Source organism: Salvelinus namaycush, chromosome 4, assembly GCF_016432855.1.
Source record: "Salvelinus namaycush isolate Seneca chromosome 4, SaNama_1.0, whole genome shotgun sequence".
Lineage (NCBI taxonomy): Eukaryota > Metazoa > Chordata > Actinopteri > Salmoniformes > Salmonidae > Salvelinus > Salvelinus namaycush.
The window spans coordinates 63,642,573-63,659,941 of NC_052310.1; the positions used below are offsets into that span (position 1 = coordinate 63,642,573).

Sequence of the window (17,369 nt, forward strand, 5' to 3'; positions counted from 1 at the left end):
ACGTTTTCATGCAAAATAAATTATCCATTGTCATCTTTTCCGCCTGGAATTTCAGAACGTACTACGGAGCACGCCCATTGAAAATCAGGTGTGTCTTGGGGTAAGGCCCACCCCGTTTTTACCTTACATGGCATTGTATGGGAATTTGATTGACAGCATGCAGCAGCTGCTGAACAGCCCAGACATGGCGGAGGATACAGTGTAAGTGGGGAACGGCGAGAGAGTTACGATAGTTTTCCTAGCAGTTGAGTCGGTTTAGTGCTTTATAGAAAAGCAAATGTGTTAGACAGGTTTTCGTCGGAATAACGCAAAAATGGACGAAGTTGCCAGACGTAAGTAAGCTGGGAAAATGTATCTCTGTTTAGTGCAGTCAACGGCCGTAGACAACAAATATGGCTTCTTGTCCCTTTTCCTATTTGTTATAAACAACTGCTCTCCCATGCTATTACATGTCATGGCTGTAATGCAAAATTCATACAAGTGACAATTAGGAAGTTAGTTCCTTGTTCGCTTATCGGGCAGGGGGTCATTTTGGAGAAATAAAGCCGAGGATACGTTAGCTAACCAGTCTGCTAGCTAGTTAGCTAGCTACGGAACTAAAGCGAACGGCAATGGAGCCAAAGCACAAAGAGTTGTTAGAACAATTCCACCAAAACTTGCTGGACTCTATAACAGACGCAGATCGACTGATAGAGTTGCTGATACTCTCCGGTACTCTGAGCCAGCTCGACCGCTTCGAACTAGACCAAAACTGCTCTTCCAGCGCGGAGAAAGTGGACCAGCTTTTGAAGATGCTTGTGAACAAGGAAAGCGACCATTTCCTCGAGCTGTGTGTGGCCTTGGAAAAGGCGTACCCTGACCTGTATTCTGCACTCTTTACTAACGGCGGTGGACCCGTGGACCATTCCTCCGGTAAGGCACCATGCACGCATACAACACTTTGGCACGCAAATGTTGGATGCATGCTAGCTACATTCCTCTACACAGCCTTTGAGATATTGAACAAGTTTTACGGCTACCCCAAGTCTCATAATGCACTTACAGGGTGGTCACCCGTGCAATACTTATATGGATAATTGACTAGGTCATTCTCATTTATATTTATTAACAGAGCATGTTTACGTTAAGGATGTTGATATGCCGCATTCGAAGCCAAAACTTGAGAACTTTGCTAACAACCTAAAATGTTACCAAAGTTCCATTCCGTTTCAGCATCACATTGTTCATTCCACAGCAATATTTCACCTTAAAAAAGCTAGTAATCACCAGCAGAGGCAAAGATACCACAGACTCTAAAACCAAATTCCATCACTATTTGCTACATGGGAGTGCGTGGACTCTGCTACTCTGTGGCTAGGCAGTAGATGAAAAATTATCACGTTTGCCAACCCTCCCTTTGAATGAGAACGGTTTCGTCATTTAGCAGATGCTTCTGTAATTTGCTGTGGACGAGCAATTAGGGTTAAGTGCTTTGCTCAAGGGCACAATGACAGATTTTTCACCAAGTCTACTCGGGGATTCCAACCAGCGACCTTTCGGTTACTGGCTCGCTCTTAACCTCATATTTTATTTATTCCAGACAGACACTTCAGAGACCTCATGTATCCAGGCCCCAACATATTCGGCGCAGTTGCAATGTGTGCAACAGCCTGTAGTAAAATCATGGAGTAGCCTACATATACCTATTCTACAATGTATAGGATACAGATGGGTCTATTTCACTGTATTTAGGTTTCAGATTTTCCATCAAACTAATTTGTCCTTTTACTTTAGATTTATTAGGGGAAATTAAATGCAGTAGGGTAATTCCATGATAACGGAATTACCCTGACTTTTTCACTTTATAATGTATACCAACCAAAAAACATAGATTTCAAAGTTTGATCAAACCATAGAACTCTATGCACAATGACTACTCTTAACAATTTCCACTGACAATTTTACAAAAACACAATTACAGGAAGAACTGTGCAGATACAAAGTTTTGTAACAGAATATAACTGCCGAGGAAAATTTTACCATAATTATGTTACCAAACTATGCATCTGCACAGTTTTTCTAGTAAAATGTTTTATTTACTGTGTAAATTGTTTAACGTAGTCATTGTTCATAGTTGTATGTTTTTTATCTCCATATTAAATCATTTCCGGGTAACAATTTAAATACCTTACTGTTTTCAATTAAAATGGTCAAAAAGAACTAAAAATAGCTATTATTGGCAAAGAGGTTTGGAACCCTCTTTCTTATTGGTCTATTAACTAATCTGGTTATGTCATCAGGCAGGCCAAAACTCCATCCCACCAAAACAGGTTGAAATTTCAAGCTGTCTTTTCAAACAGCGCTTATACTAAAAAGGATATTTCTTCCGCATAGTATGGAAATGCATATAAAACGCATGAAAATACTGTTTTTGACTGCAATGAGTCTTTAACCGTTGAAATCAATGTTGTTGTTTTTACATACATTTTAAAGTAAAAAATCAGTCTCAGCATAATTCTGTGGAATTGCCCAGTAGCCTATTCTAGGTAGGGTTAGATGTGCACAGCAATCTCCCAAGTTGTCATCAATGGTTTGCAATACTAATATCATGTAATTTGCTTTTCCATCCAAAGACAAGTACTTCCTCTTATGTTATTTGCTCACAGATAGCCTGACTTGTTTCCATGGAAACGCTCTTGCGGCTGAAGTGACGTTTCATATCGACCCTTGCGTGGTGTGCGTACGTATAACCATGCTTAAAAATCCATAATATGGCAGCAGTCATATTCTCTATTTTCCATGTACAGTAGTGGGCCCATAAGCCAGTAGTATACTATACCCCCAGTTATTGTCCTACGAGACCATTAAAATGTCTGTTAAGACAGTGGCTGTGTGGGGAGAGGAGAGACTAGGCTAAGTCAAGACAGACTCAAGTCGTTGTATTTATCAGGAGTCTACTTTATAGGCCTAGTCTGGTCATCTGAAAGACTGATATGACAACTTTCATTATGAAGAGTGCTAACACTAGTCTTCAGGTCTCATGTAAGGTCACTCATCACACAGGCATGGTTCACTCACTGAACCACATTTGGTACACTTGCAACATTTGCAATTTGCAACCTTGGTGTTTAATGCTGTAGACGAGAGGAGCAGCAGCAGGGCTGTATCTATGTAAACTTGGCTGCGTCCCACAAGGCACCCTATGGGCTTATGGGCCCTAGTCAAAAGTAGTGCACTACATAGAGGATATTGTGCTGTTTAGGGCGCAACCCTAGTGGGTTCATGGTGGTTATTCACCAGAGGATTAGCTCTATGCTGCCTGCCTGTTGTAAGCTCTCTCTGTGAGACGTGTATTATCATGCCTCCACAGCCCTCTCTTCTGTATTTTCTCCTGCTCCCTCCCGGCTGCTGCTGCCTCGGCACAGACAGAGAGAGAGCGAGGCAGGCAGATGTAGTGAAGAGGTATTTTTGAACACTTTTCATTATCTTTAGTGCAGCGATTCAGGCTGACGCGATTACTGCATTTAACCAGGCTGCCTGGCTGGTGAGAGAGTGGAGATGAGCCTCCTCGTTGCTTCAGGCAGAGAGGGAGCGTAGAGATGAAAGACTGAGCTCCAGTGCGTGTGTGTGATCTGCGCTGATAACAACCTGCTCTTAAGCCATTCTCTCAAACTGGCTGCCTTTGCCTTTATTCACTGGCAGGTTTCCTCTGCCCTTCACTGAGACACACACACACACACCGAGACACACCCCTCTAACTTAAAGCTGCACACACATACACTTGCATGCACGTAGACTGTGACAGCAGTGAAGGAGGAGCGGGGATGGTTCAAAGCAGGGTTCTCCTCCAACCCTCCCAGTATGGCAGCTGTAGGAAACCGAGAGAAATATTGTCCTTTTTATTTTATGCACCATTTATTGGATCTCTAAATCCAGGCATGTCACATCATTGCACAAAACACAGTGCCCTAATTCCACGTTTGTTTATCATGTTAATTATTTTAATAGGATATTAAGTAAATTAATCCTGTCAGTCCATCAAACTGCCAATATGATCATTTTTATTTAGTAAATATGAGAATATATTGCCTATGTAGACTACACCAGTATCAGTGCTTTGCTGATAAGAAACCATGCTAGAGCATTTCAAGCTGATTTCATTCATACACATTGCAATAATCAGAAACAATTTCATTGCCTTGACTTTGTCTTATGCAGTGCTTTGTTGGTAGACTTCTCTTAGACCTCTGCAGTGATTTGTTGTTGTTTCACCTATAGAGTAGTTATACCTGTAACTCTACTTACGAACTGTGACATTGATTCAAACACACACAAAGAGGAAGGTGTGACGCAATGCTCCTTGACAGGATGCTGTGTTTGCGTCCACTCAATCTCCTACTCCCTCCCTCACTGTGTGTGTGTAGAAGATGGGCCATTGCCTTTGGGCGACTGTGCTATACCTCAAATCAGCTCAGAGCATTGTGCACTAGGGCTGGCGCAATTTCCGTATAACTGTGTAACCGACGGTTATGGGTGAAGACCGTGATGAAAATAAAATAACCATTGAATAGATTGATTACAACAGGCTTTGAACCTCTGCAATTTGATTGGTAAACTCATTGGTACACATGCAATGGCTGCTTGGTCTTGTGATGCAATAATTCCCATGGCAATGTAGAATTTTCATTCAAATGATATTAACTGATGTGGCTCATGCAGTGGAATGTATTTTTTTTGTAATGTCTGGTTGATTCAACTCAACTATCACAGCAAATTTTAGCACGTATTTTACTAACTGCTTTTCTTCTATGGTTACACTTGCAATGGCCGCCAGTCCACCAATTCTGGCGTCATTGACCTGAATGGGGAGGAAATACCTGTTCTATTATTTATATGGCAGCACATGCAGTCAGGAGTGGAAGAGAGTAGAAAATGTACAAATAAAATAACGTTAAAAAAATACTTTATAACGTGCAATCTGCAGAAATCGCTCCACCATTTCCTGGTTGCGAAAATTCTAATAGCCTAATTTCAGTTTGTGACAAAACAAGCAATGCATAGTGTTGAGAATTATTGTACCATCTAAACCGCTGTGAAATATACAGTTGAAGTTGGAAGTTTACATACACTTAGGTTGGAGTCATTTAAAACTCGTTTTTCAACCACTCCACAAATGTCTTGTTAACAAACTATAATTTTAGCAAGTCAGTTAGGACATCTACTTTGTGCATGACACAAGTAATTCTTCCAACAATTGTTTACAGACAGATTATTTCACTTATAATTCACAGTATCAAAATTCCAGTGGGTCAGAAGTTTGCATACACTAAGTTGACTGTGCCTTTAAACAGCTTGGAAAATTAGGTCATGGCTTTAGAAGCTTCTGATAGGCTAATTGACATAATTTCAGTCAATTGGAGGTGTACCTGTGGATGTATTTCAAGGCCTACCTTCAAACTCAGTGCCTCTTTGCTTGACATCATGGGAAAATCAAAAGAAATCAGCCAAGAACTCAGAAAAAAAATTGTAGACCTCCACAAGTCTGGTTCATCCTCGGGAGCAATTTCCAAATGGCTGAAGGTACCACGTTCATCTGTACAAACAATAGTACGCAAGTATAAACACCATGGGACCACATAGCTGCCATACCACTCAGGAAGGAGATGCGTTCTGTCTCCTAGAGATGAATGTACTTTGGTACGAAAAGTGCAAATCAATCCCAGAACAACAGCAAAGGACCCTGTGAAGATGCTGGAGGAAACAGGTACAAAAGTATCTATATCCACAGTAAAACGAGTCCTATATCGACATAACCTGAAAGGCCGCTCAGCAAAGAAGAAGCCACTGCTCCAAAACCGCCATAAAAAAGCCAGAGTACGGTTTGCAACTGCACTTTGGGACAAAGATTGTACTTTTTGGAGAAATGTCCTCTGGTCTGATCATGAATTTTTATTTTTTTGAAATGTTTGCCAGAATGACCATGGTTATGTTTGGAGGAAAAAGGGGGAGGCTTGCAAGTCGAAGAACACCATCCCAACTGTGAAGCACGGGGGTGGCAGCATCATGTTGTGGGGATGCTTTGCTACAGGAGGGACTGGTGCACTTCACAAAACAGATGGCATCATGAGAGAGGAATATTTTGTGGATATATTGAAGCAACATCTCGAGACATCAGTCAGGAAGTTAAAGCTTTGTCCCAAATGAGTCTTCCAAATGGACAATGACCCCAAGAATACTTCCAAAGTTGTGGCAAAATGGCTTAAGGACAACCAAGTCAAGGTATTGGAGTGGCCATCACAAAGCCCTGACCTCAATCCTATAGAAAATGTGTGGGCAGAACTAAAAAAGCGTGTGCGAGCAAGGAGGGCTACAAACCTGACAGTTACACCAGCTCTGTCAGGAGGAATGGACCAAAATTCACCCAACTTATTGCGGGAAGTTTGTGGAAGGCTACCTGTAACGTTTGACCCAAGTTAAACAATTTAAAGGCAATGCTACCAAATACTAATTGAGTGTATGTAAACGTCTGACCCACTGGGAATGTGATGAAAGAAATAAAAACTGAAATAACTAATTTCTTCTACTATTATTCTGACATTTCACATTTCTTAAAATAAAGTGGTGATCCTAAATGACCCAAGACAGGAAATTTTACTTGGATTTAATGTCAGGAATTGTGAAAACTGAGTTTAAATGTATCTGGCTTAGGTGTATGTAAACTTCAGACTATAACTGTATATATTGTCAATAACCAAAAAATATTGTATTTTCAGCTGTTTGAAGCTGGTGTACAAAACCGAAGGAGGAACAAACACGAAACTTAAGAGCAGGAAGCATAGAAATGGCGCTCATTGAACAAATCTACTGCTTCTTAGACTTGCTATCAGTTAGAAATGTACGTTTTAGATCTGTCATTCTATGTGAATTTAGTCATGTTGCCCAAAAAGTTACAATATTGCAGCTTTAGTTTTTAAGTTTCAAGTGTTTATTATGGTGACCGCGGTCATTTGGCTGGCCAATTATCGTCATCCAAAATTCTATAACCGTCAGAGCCCTAGTGGTACAGTGTACTCAGAAAACAGCTCTGTTTTTCCCACATCACTCTACCACTCAGCACTCTGTGCTGAGGTGAGAGGCAGTTAACAGCAGGTGTCTCTTTCTGTATTCTTCTCTCTCCAAATCCTCTAACTATCTCACCCACCTTCCCAGTTTCTCTCTTTCTAGGCTCCACGATTTCTCTCTTTTTAGTCTCTTCTTCAGACTTGGCTGAGTGGTGGTTACTCCTCTGTGGTGTTAGAGGGACTGGCGAGAGGTTGCTAGATAAGAGAGAGAGGGATACACACAGACAACGGGCCCTTTGTTTTGAAGGGTAGCAGGCCCAAAGTGCTCAGTCAGGAGCTTGCTGTTATGTGTGTGTGTGTGTGTGTGTGCGGCCTAGGACAGGACCAGTGGGGCTGTCTGCCTGCCTGTCAACCAGTGTCCCACTCCCGGCAGCACATAAACCATGGGGACACAATGAGTAATGTCCTGACACTGTGTCACTACCAACTAATGCTTTTATATCTCTCCTGGGATCTGACTACTGTAGCTTCTAGCTACAGTCTATCCCTCTCTCTACTCCCTCTCCCTGCCACCCTACTCTCTCTCTCTTTCCCTCCCCCCTTTCTCTCCATGCATGTGTGTCTCTAGATTAGGCCATCAATCCATCCATTGTACACCCAGCCTGGCTGCTGGGTGTGATTGATGTCATTTCATAGCCCTTATTTTATACTACATGTCATTGGGCATTTTATTATTGCGCATTGCCGTGCTGGTGTATCCACTCCAGCATCACAGGTTACAACTAAAATGGGTAAAGATTGCTCTATTTTGTCAGACATGAACTGTAATGTAGTAGGAACGATCATTGCAGGAGTTGTTGTGACTACTCACTAATGTTGACCAATAAAGCCATCTGATTTAAGCCACATGTAGCCAATATTTTTTTTACATATTTTTTTCTGGGTCAGTGGTGCCTTGTCCCAATTTAACTCTTTTGAGCTCTGATAGCCTATTTAAACATGTGAACTGAGTACCCTGCTCCTTTGTTTTCAATGCAGTGGGCTGATGTAAATGTTGATTTGGAAGTGGTGAGAAAGGTCGTCTCCTCTCCTTACTCGATGCTGTGTGTGTGATTTGTGTTCTGACTGTGCCAGAAGGCAGTGCAGCAGTAAGAACAGGGCTTCATTACCATTTACACGTGTTGTTGCTGTGCTTCCTAATCACCCCGCAAGGCAGAGGAAATGCCACAGTCTAAACTCGCACAGTGTGGTGAGGTCATGGAAATAAACAAACAGAACTACTCTCCTCTACCCCTCTCTTGATCGTCTACCCCTCTGTCTTTCTCTTTTGCACTGCTGTTTGTTCTTTCTTGTCTACCACTCTCTATCTCTTCTACCCCGGTTCTGTGTTTTTGTTGCACTGCTTTGCTTTATCTTGGCCAGGTCGCAGTTGTAAATGAGAACTTGTTCTCAACTGGCCTACCTGGTTAAATAAAGGTGAAATAAAAAAATAGACAGAACCTGTTATCTAAAAAATATATATATATCTACCCTGCTCGGTCTCTCTCCTTCTGCTCTCTCTTCTGCTCCTTTCTCTCCTACTGTTTTGCTTCTCTCTCCACCTTTCTGTCTCTCCCTTCTATTTCTCTTCTACCCCTCTGTATTTTTGCTCTCTTCTCTACCTCTTTCTATCTCTCTCTCCCATCCAGTCTCTGATGCATGACAAAAGGCCTGTGTTTCCCGCCACTGTTTTTAATGTCATGATAATAACATGCACTATATATTCAAAAGTATGTGGACACCCCTTAAAAATAGTGGATTCATCCACACCTGTTGATGACAGGTGTAAAATCGAACATACATCCATGCAATCTCCATAGACAAACATTGGCAGTAGAATGTCCTTAGTGAAGAGCTCAGTGACTTTCAAGGTGGCATCGTCATAGGATGCCAACTTTCCAACAATCAGTAAGTCAAATTTCTTCCCTGCTCGTGCTGCCCCGGTCAACAGTAAGTGCTGGTATTGTGAAGTTGAACTTCAGGAGCAACAACGGCTCGGCTGTGAAGTGGTAGGCCACACAAGCTCATAGAACTGGACCGCTGAAGCTCGTAGCGCTTAAAAATCGTCTGTCCTCGGTTGCAACAATCACTACGGATTTCCAAACTGCTTCTGGAAGCAACATCCACACAATAACTGTTCGGGAGCTTCATGAAATTGGTTTCCATGGCCGAGCAGTCACTCACAAGCCTAAGATCACCATGCGCAATTCGAAGTGTCTGCAGGAGTGGTATAAAGCTCGCCGCCATTGCACTCGGGAGCAGTGGAAATACGTTCTCTGGAGTGATTAATCACTCTTCGCCATCTGGAAGTATCAGGGTTTGGCAGATGCCAGGGGAGCGCTGCCTGGCTGACTGCGTTGTGCCAACTGTAAAGTTTGGTGGGGGAGGAATAATGGTCTGGGGACGTTTTTCATGGTTCGGTCTAGTCCCCTTAGTTCCAGTGAAGGGAAATCTTAACGCAAAAGCAAACAATGACATTCTAGATGATTCTGTGCACAATACGAGGTCCATATTTTGGCTGGCCTGCACATAGCCCCGACCTCAACCCCCATCGAACACCTTTGGGATGAATTGGAAAGCAACATCAGTGCCCGTCCTCACTAATGCTCTTGTGGCTGAATGGAAGTAAGTCCCTGCAGCAATGTTCCAACATTTAGTAGAAAGCATTCCCAGAAGAGTGGAGGCTATTATATCAGCAAAGGGGGGGACAAACTCCATATTAAAGCACATGATTTTGGAAAAAGATGTTTGACGAGCAGGTGTCCATATACTTTTGTTCATGTATTGTGCTTACTTACATTGTTCATAAAGGAGCTACAGTATCGCTCAGGGTTCTGCTCTCAGAAAAGTTTAGAGAATTCAAGATTACCTTCAGAATTTAAATATGATATAATCTGTTCAGAATATATGACACAACTGCATGCCTATGTAAAGCTATAGCCTAATGACTATAAGCTTAGTACATTGCCAAATGGTCACCGCATTCTGCTGCTCCCTGGCATTTGATGCTTCTGATTGGCTAGAGAATGCGCAAACTTGGAGAAGTGTTTCACTTTTCATAAGACAAGGGTGAAATACAGCAGGACTACATCCCCCAGAGGACCAGTTCTGTTCACCTCTGGGTAGAGTCATGAGCTTCTATCCTATTTCAGTTTTTGCTGCCGTTCAGCACTTTTGATGGACCTTAGGCACTTGGGCTTCACCCCAGACAATGTCTTTCTATTAAAGGGGTAGGGAGCAGACTCTTTACCCCAGCCTAGTCCCAGATCTATTAAGTGCAACCTTGCACTTAGCATAAAGATGACTAAATGCCAGCGACTATAGGAGTTGGGCGATACAGCTCTTGAGAGATCTAGGTCCAGGCTGACTTCAGCCAGCCTCGACTTCTTCAGTGCTCACAGATCTGAAGTGGCTGGATTAGTATAAGAAGGATGGTGATCATGGCATGTTGTATGGAAGTTCCTCCACCATGTTTTTCTCCTATCAAGGTATTTTCAGATTATTGAATAATTGTCGTTTAGGATGATTTGTTCTCAAGCAGTAAGGGTGTATTACACTGCTATACAGCACACGCTTGCTAAGTGATGACTTTTTATTTAGCAAAATTAGTTTAGTTTGAATTTCAGTCCTGAGGAAAAGACTAGGTACAAGTCATGAGTGGTCTCAGATTTGTTTAGCCTGCGTTAGGCCATGCCATGTACTGGGGTGGGATTCAGAAGGGCACAATGTTGCAAAACATTTTTGCATGCTATTACAAACTTTAATTGGACAAATTCAGGTTATGTACCTCCGTTTTGTTTACGCTTGATTCTGTTTAAGAAACCATTTGCAACAGAATCAATGTAATGAATACGCCCCTTGTACCTCCCTGTTTCACAATGTTTTCTTTCTGTTGACCACGACCCTGGAGACTCTTCTGGCCATGTGGCCCAGCAGCCATTGTCTCACTCCCCACAATCCTGGCCCTTGGTGCCACTGTCATGCATGGCCTTGTGAGAGACAGACCCCCTAGCCAAACAAGTGGTCTTTTCTCTCTCTATAACACACACACACACACACACAGTTTGTTCTTGAATTCAGACACAAAGTGAGAGGAGCTGATGGTGGTTAATACAGAACAGCAGAGTATTTTTGGAATGTAACAATAATAACTTCAGTGGCTGTTGAAGGTTTTCTTCTTCTCCTCAGGAAGAGAATATCTTGCATCAGGTCGGTAGTTTCAGAGTTGTCAAGGTCTTAAGATAGAAAGTGTTTTGAAGTGGCAGAATACCATTCTTTACATTTTGGGTAGTTGGTGCATTTTTAGATAAGATAATTCTCTGGGTCCCCTCATACATTTTTTTTTTGTCACAGTTGACTCTTCTCTCTAAGGATGGGGTAACACTGTCGTTCCTTGCCACTCTTCTTATTTTCGTCACACTGCAGAATTTAGTATTCCTCTACTTCAGGGAAGGGGTAGATAATCTGGTCGTAAGGAACAACAACTGTTGGCCCTGGATGGGAGGGGGGAGCAGAGGGAGGATGGAGAGGAGTGATAGAGGGAGGGGAGGAGGAGAAGATGGGGAGGCAAAGATGAAATGGAGAGTGAGGGGAGACTTGATTAAGGGAGATGATGAGAAGCTTCAGAGTTGTGGGGGGGGAGCTAGGAGGATAGAATGATGGAGAGGGAGTAGTGGAGCCCCCAAGGCAGAGCCAGGGTTCCCCTGACCTAGTTAAAGACATGGGGGGGGGGGGGGGTCAGGAAGGGGAGAGGAGCCTTTGTTCTAGTATCCCTGACTGTCTACCATCAGCTCAGCTCATGTTACTATATATTACTGGATCTCTACTATCATCACATCTACACTCTGAGTAGTAGTAGGCTATAACTCACCTCTGGGTAATTACAGTAGCTAGTGGCTTCGTCTGCACTCGAGGACCATATAGCTTGGTGAAAACAGACTGAACGCTGTGCTCAAAGTGAAGTGAAACAATAGTGAAACCTTTTGCCTTTTGTTTAGTAAATCAGGTAATAAATCAGGTGAAAGGAGACTGGAGTGCCACTTTAATGCCCCTTCATTGAATGAGTGTGACAGTGCTGCAGCAGTCTCAGCTCCAGTGGCTAATACAGGCCTCGATGTTGTTTCATGGCTACAGTGTGTTTGAAGGTGTGTTGAGACTGCAGTTAACTTCCAGACTGTCAGGATAGATCTGTAGTAAGGCTGTGAACGTTTAAACGAAATTGGGATCCTTAACATTTTAAGAAAAATCCCTAATGGGAAAAATGATGCGTGTGTGTGTGTGTGTGTTCAGTCTTCAGTCTGTTGTGTGTAGAATATTCTAGCCTATTCATTGATGATGGGCCCTGCTTTACAGCTTTTGATTGCCGATAGATGGGCCTAGTGTGTGGTGGCCAACATGCCTATACTGTGCCCCTCCCCTCTCTCGCCGTCCCTTGCTAGCTCGCTATGAAAAGATGCAAGTGTTTGTATTCTGCAACTAATCAGTTTCCTTCGTTCCAAAAATACTGAATCTTAAGTCGATTCGTAGCGGAAGATGTTTTTCTTTCTACAAAATGTCTTGGTAAGTCACGGTATTTAACAAACTTTAAAGTACTTTTTTAGGAGAGGGTAGTCTGGGCGCAGGCAGCTCGAGATTATTTGATTGACAGTTCTAGTCGCCTAGTGATGGTCTGTCCCGCTTCGGAAGCAGCATTCCTTTACAGACAAGTAAAATGCCCGTTCAGAGAAGGTTTTGTGTCGGCATTTAAAAAGTTGTAGTGTACCCTTACAGACAAACAAACATGCCGTAGCTGATGCGCTTTCAAGGCTATATGACTGGTAGAGAGAACATTTATTTTTACCCCCTTTTTCTCCCCAATTTCGTGATTACGATCTTGTCTCATCCTCCGACACATGATCCGCCAAGCCGCGCTTCTTAACACCCGCCAGCTTAACCCGGAAGCCAGGTGCACCAATGTGTCAAAGGAAACACCGTTCAACTGACGACCAAAGTCAGACTGTAGGCATTCAGCCTGCCACAAGAAGTCGCTAGAGCGCGATGAGCTAAGTAAATCCTCCCCTAACCCGGGCGACGCTGTCCCAATTGTGCGCCTCCCTATGGGACTCCCGGTCACAGCCGGTAATATCATAGCCTGGGATTGAACCCCAGGCTGTTTTTACGCTGCAACACTGCAATGCCACAGCCTAAGACCGCTGCGCCACTCGGAAGGTGATTTTTCTCGTTTAAATGGAAAACCGATAAAATAATTGCTGTTAACATTAAGCTACATTTTCCATTTGTCACGTCTCTTATCTGTAGGAATGGGACCTGGATGTCACATTGTATTGCTCAAGGATTGACACTGACTGACTGGCATAAGGTGTATTCTCCAAGGTCGCGTTCAGAAACTCTTCCTAAAGAGTGCTTTGCTCACTCACCCTCAGTGATTTAAAAGCATTGGATTTTGGTGAACGTGTGCACACTTCGGGTTGCATTCTGATTCCCCACACTTCTTCCCAAAGTGTCCATTTACTCACACTCCCCTCATGGCGCGTGCACACTTCAGGGTAGAAGGGCTGAGAATTGGACTGTCTGCAGCCTAAGTGCCGACCACTAGATCTTTTGCAGCTCTAATTCATGTACTTTTATTGATGCTGTCAGCTTGTTTACAAATGAACGGCCCGGCTGAAAGAGGCTAAAGTCTAATTGCTATTGATGATAAAAGGCCTGTTAGGGGTCAGCAGCGATAGACCTCTTTCACCACCAGATGGCCTACTGCCATTCAATATCTATTCTGCATCATTGACCTGCTAAAAGAGACATAGTGTAGACTGTTGCCACTACTCAGAGTATTCAGCATTTAGTTCATTTCTATGCTCTTTCTCAATGTCCATATTGTATGTTATACCATCTATATCTGTTGAATTGGGAACAGCATAGGAGAGGTCCAATTTAATCTGTAGTGAGCAGTGATGATTATTACACAGAAGTGATTTTGGTCTAAGCAATGTGGCATGACATGCTGGTCCCAGAGGGGACAAATAACTGAGAATCTCTATTTATTTTGGTGTCCCGGGGCAGGCTTTTTCGAATCACACATCTCCCAGCCCTGTTTAATCCCTAACCCCATAATGAACTTTGAATTGTTGCATTGGTAAAAAAATATATATTTCTGGCAAATAATCCATCCTCTTACATAGAAGTCTGAGGCTATCTGCTGAGGAGCAAGAGTTATCGCGTAAAACAAATATATCTGTTTACTTCACACTGGTCTTCAATATCTGACACAAGTTTAGAAAGTTGTAGCCCACTACTTTTTAAATATCATCTGGGAGAATGTGTGTAACGAGTGTAGGAGCTGCCTGCCTGCCTTCAGTGTGCAGCAGAGGTGTAGTAGGCTCTGCCTGGTTCTCATGTCAAGCTGCTCTGAATGTGTTCCACAGTAGAGAGCAGCAGCAGAGAGAGCAGTGAGCACAGAGCTTCAGGGATTGTCAGAACAGATTAAAAGCCAGTCTCTTCTCTTCTACCCCCCATTTTTATTTCTTCTCTCTTTTCTCTCTTTCTCACTCGCTATATATATGTATGTACACTGAGAGACTCAGTGAGGGAGAGATTCTAGCTAATGAGACTTGGCCATGTCTGAGCTGCAGTGTTGGTGTTGTAAGGACTTTAGCTGACACAGCAGGGTGGGAAGGACACTGATGGACATCTGGGATAGTGGGATTTGATCGATGACCTCTTGACTTTATCTCTCCCCTTGGTGTGCGTCATGACTGGGTTTTTAGAGGACACACTGATTGCAGTCTTATATCTGCTTGAAATGTGACAGAGACAATATGGCTATTAGGCTATTTAGAACCAGCTATTGTATGTCTATTTGACTTCTTAACACGTAAGAGCACTAAACTTTGCACCGAACTGTAAAAATCCCAAAGTGGAACACTGAAAATGACGACATTCTAAGAACTCTATAACTCCATAAAGGGTTATACCCATGATATGTTTATGTGGCCCTTTAGAAAAGGCAGTCCATTTTGCTACTGCAGCTAGAGCTGTGATGTGCAGCAGAATGACTTACTATATCCCCCCTTCCTCAACATGGAATATCCCTGGGTTTAGCAGTGTGCAGCACTATGCAAATAGGACATCATTGTCCTGAGTGCTGTCTCCATGTGCTGCTTGTGCTGCTTGACTCAAAGGAGAAAATCACATTCTAACCACGTTACACTCTGCTTGACTAGCAGGGACATACGGGGAAGATACATCAAAGCAATGTACTAGGTGCATGGAGAGGGGACATGAATAAAGAGGAATCCTGAGTTAAGAACTAGGAGTCCAGAAATACAGGGGAAAATATACGTATAATGCATGACCAAAAGTATGTAGATATCTGCTCGTCGACCATCTCATTCCAAAATCATGGGCATTAATATGGAGTTGGGTCCCCCCATTTGCTGCTGTAACAGCCTCCAATCTTCTGGGAAGGCTTTCCACTAGATGTTGGAACATTGCTGCAGGGACTTCCGTTCAGCTACAAGAGCATTAGTGAAGTCGGGGACTGATGTTGTGCGATTAGGCCTGGCTCCCAGTCGGCGTTCCAATTCATCCCAAAGGTGTTCGATGGAGTTGAGGTCAGGGCTCCTGAGCAGGCCAGCACTCGGCGTCCCCGTTCTGCACTTACAGTTGACCGGGGCAGCTCTAGCAGGGCAGAAATTTGACGAACTGACTTGTTGGAAAGGTGGCATCCATTGAGGGTGCCATGTTGAAAGTCACTGATCTCTTCAGTTCGGGCCATTCTACTGCCAATGTTTGTCTATGCAGATTGCATGGATGTGTCCTTGATTTGATACACCTGTCAGCAACGGGTGTGGCTGAAATAGCTGAATCCACTAATTTCACTAATCCACATACTTTGTGGGTATGTTGTGTATTTTTCAATTTATTTCATGCAGATTTGTACTGTGTTATGAAGCTCACGTTACACTATTAATTCATCATCGATTGGTAAACCAATCGTTTCAAGGACTTCATGGAAAAGTGCATATGATTTCAGGATTTTCTTTTTGTACTGATGTCGTCTCTTCTTCCCCATATCACTCGTTCTGCAGGCTCTACATACAGTGTTCTCTCCACCATGCCCTCAGACTCTGAGAGTAGCAGTTCCCTAAGCAGTGTCGGTAAGTATGAGGCCAAGACGTGTGTGTGTGTGTGTGTGTAATCCAAGTCATGGTTTCGGTAGTTTCAACGCCTCTCAGTGCAGCTTTGTTTATACCAGAATAACCCCACTAGTCCAACAAGACATCTTTCACTAAAGACACATTAGTGCTGCCAATGCCCCCTACGGCAGCCCACCTGGCCAATCTCTCTCCTTTCTCTCATCCATGAGTTTAGTTCACCATGCTTCCTCCTTAACATGCACACTCACTTACTCACTCTTGCTACCAGAGCTTGACAGTGGTCCAAATGACTCAGCGCGTCACTGGCTGTTACATAAACCCTTAAGGGCCCAACCTGGTGCCAAGGATCCTCTGAGTTCCTCCCTGGCGCTGACTCTGCCTGTCGGTCTGTCTGTTGGCCAGGCCCACTCCTTCTGTTTCTGTTCTAGGAAAGCGGGAGGGAGGTAGAGAGAGAGGGGGTCTGCTGCCTGTCTGTTGGCCCGCTCCTTCTGTTCTGGGAAGAGTGGGGAGGAGAAGGGAGGTTTGTGAAAGAGGGAGATCCAATAATTTCACAAAAGTGGTCGTAAGGAAGAGACACAAAGAAAGGTAGCTGTTTTTAAAGTATTGGGACACAGCCCCGATCATGGAAGACATTTTATAACCGTGGCTAAGGGAACATGGCTAGAAGGAAATTATTAATTTCAATAGTAAGTAAGCATTTCACGGTAAGGTCTACACGCGCATGTGAGAAATAAAATTTGATTTGAATATTCTTCTTCTACTCAATTGCTTACGAAGACCTTTCTTACTCTATTTGAATGACTGCACAAATGCGTTTGTTAATCCACTACTATGAAAGTGCCCTAGAGAGACTGCATAAGCCAGTCAGACACAGTACCAGGAATATGTTTTATTGACTCTTAACTCCAATATACTGCGAGTCATTTTCCTGTCTGAGATTACCAGTATTGTTTCCATGTGAATCTGAGGGTATCTTGGGAAATGTAGAAAAGATTGTCATGGAAAAGATTAAAGAGGAATTTCATAGCAGACAACCGCTGTTCTAAAGCAGTACCTTTGGGTAGTGAATTGTTAAGAATGTCTAGGACAAGGCCTAAACCACTTTAGACCTTATGTGAGCAAAGAGCATTGTAAT

At 43.1% G+C, this 17,369-nt stretch overlaps 1 protein-coding gene across 2 annotated transcripts in view; it reads left to right on the forward strand.

The window, feature by feature from the left end:
* The first annotated feature begins 205 nt into the window (after window positions 1–205).
* Window positions 206–17,369, forward strand: part of LOC120046722 (disks large homolog 5-like) — a 55,016-nt gene continuing 37,852 nt past the window's right edge. For both annotated transcript variants that reach the window (XM_038992176.1, XM_038992177.1), the window contains exons 1-2: window positions 206–912; window positions 16,166–16,234. In XM_038992176.1, coding sequence (XP_038848104.1) covers window positions 612–912; window positions 16,166–16,234 — 370 coding nt within the window. In that variant the 5' untranslated portion in view covers window positions 206–611. The remainder of the gene's footprint in view (window positions 913–16,165; window positions 16,235–17,369) is intronic.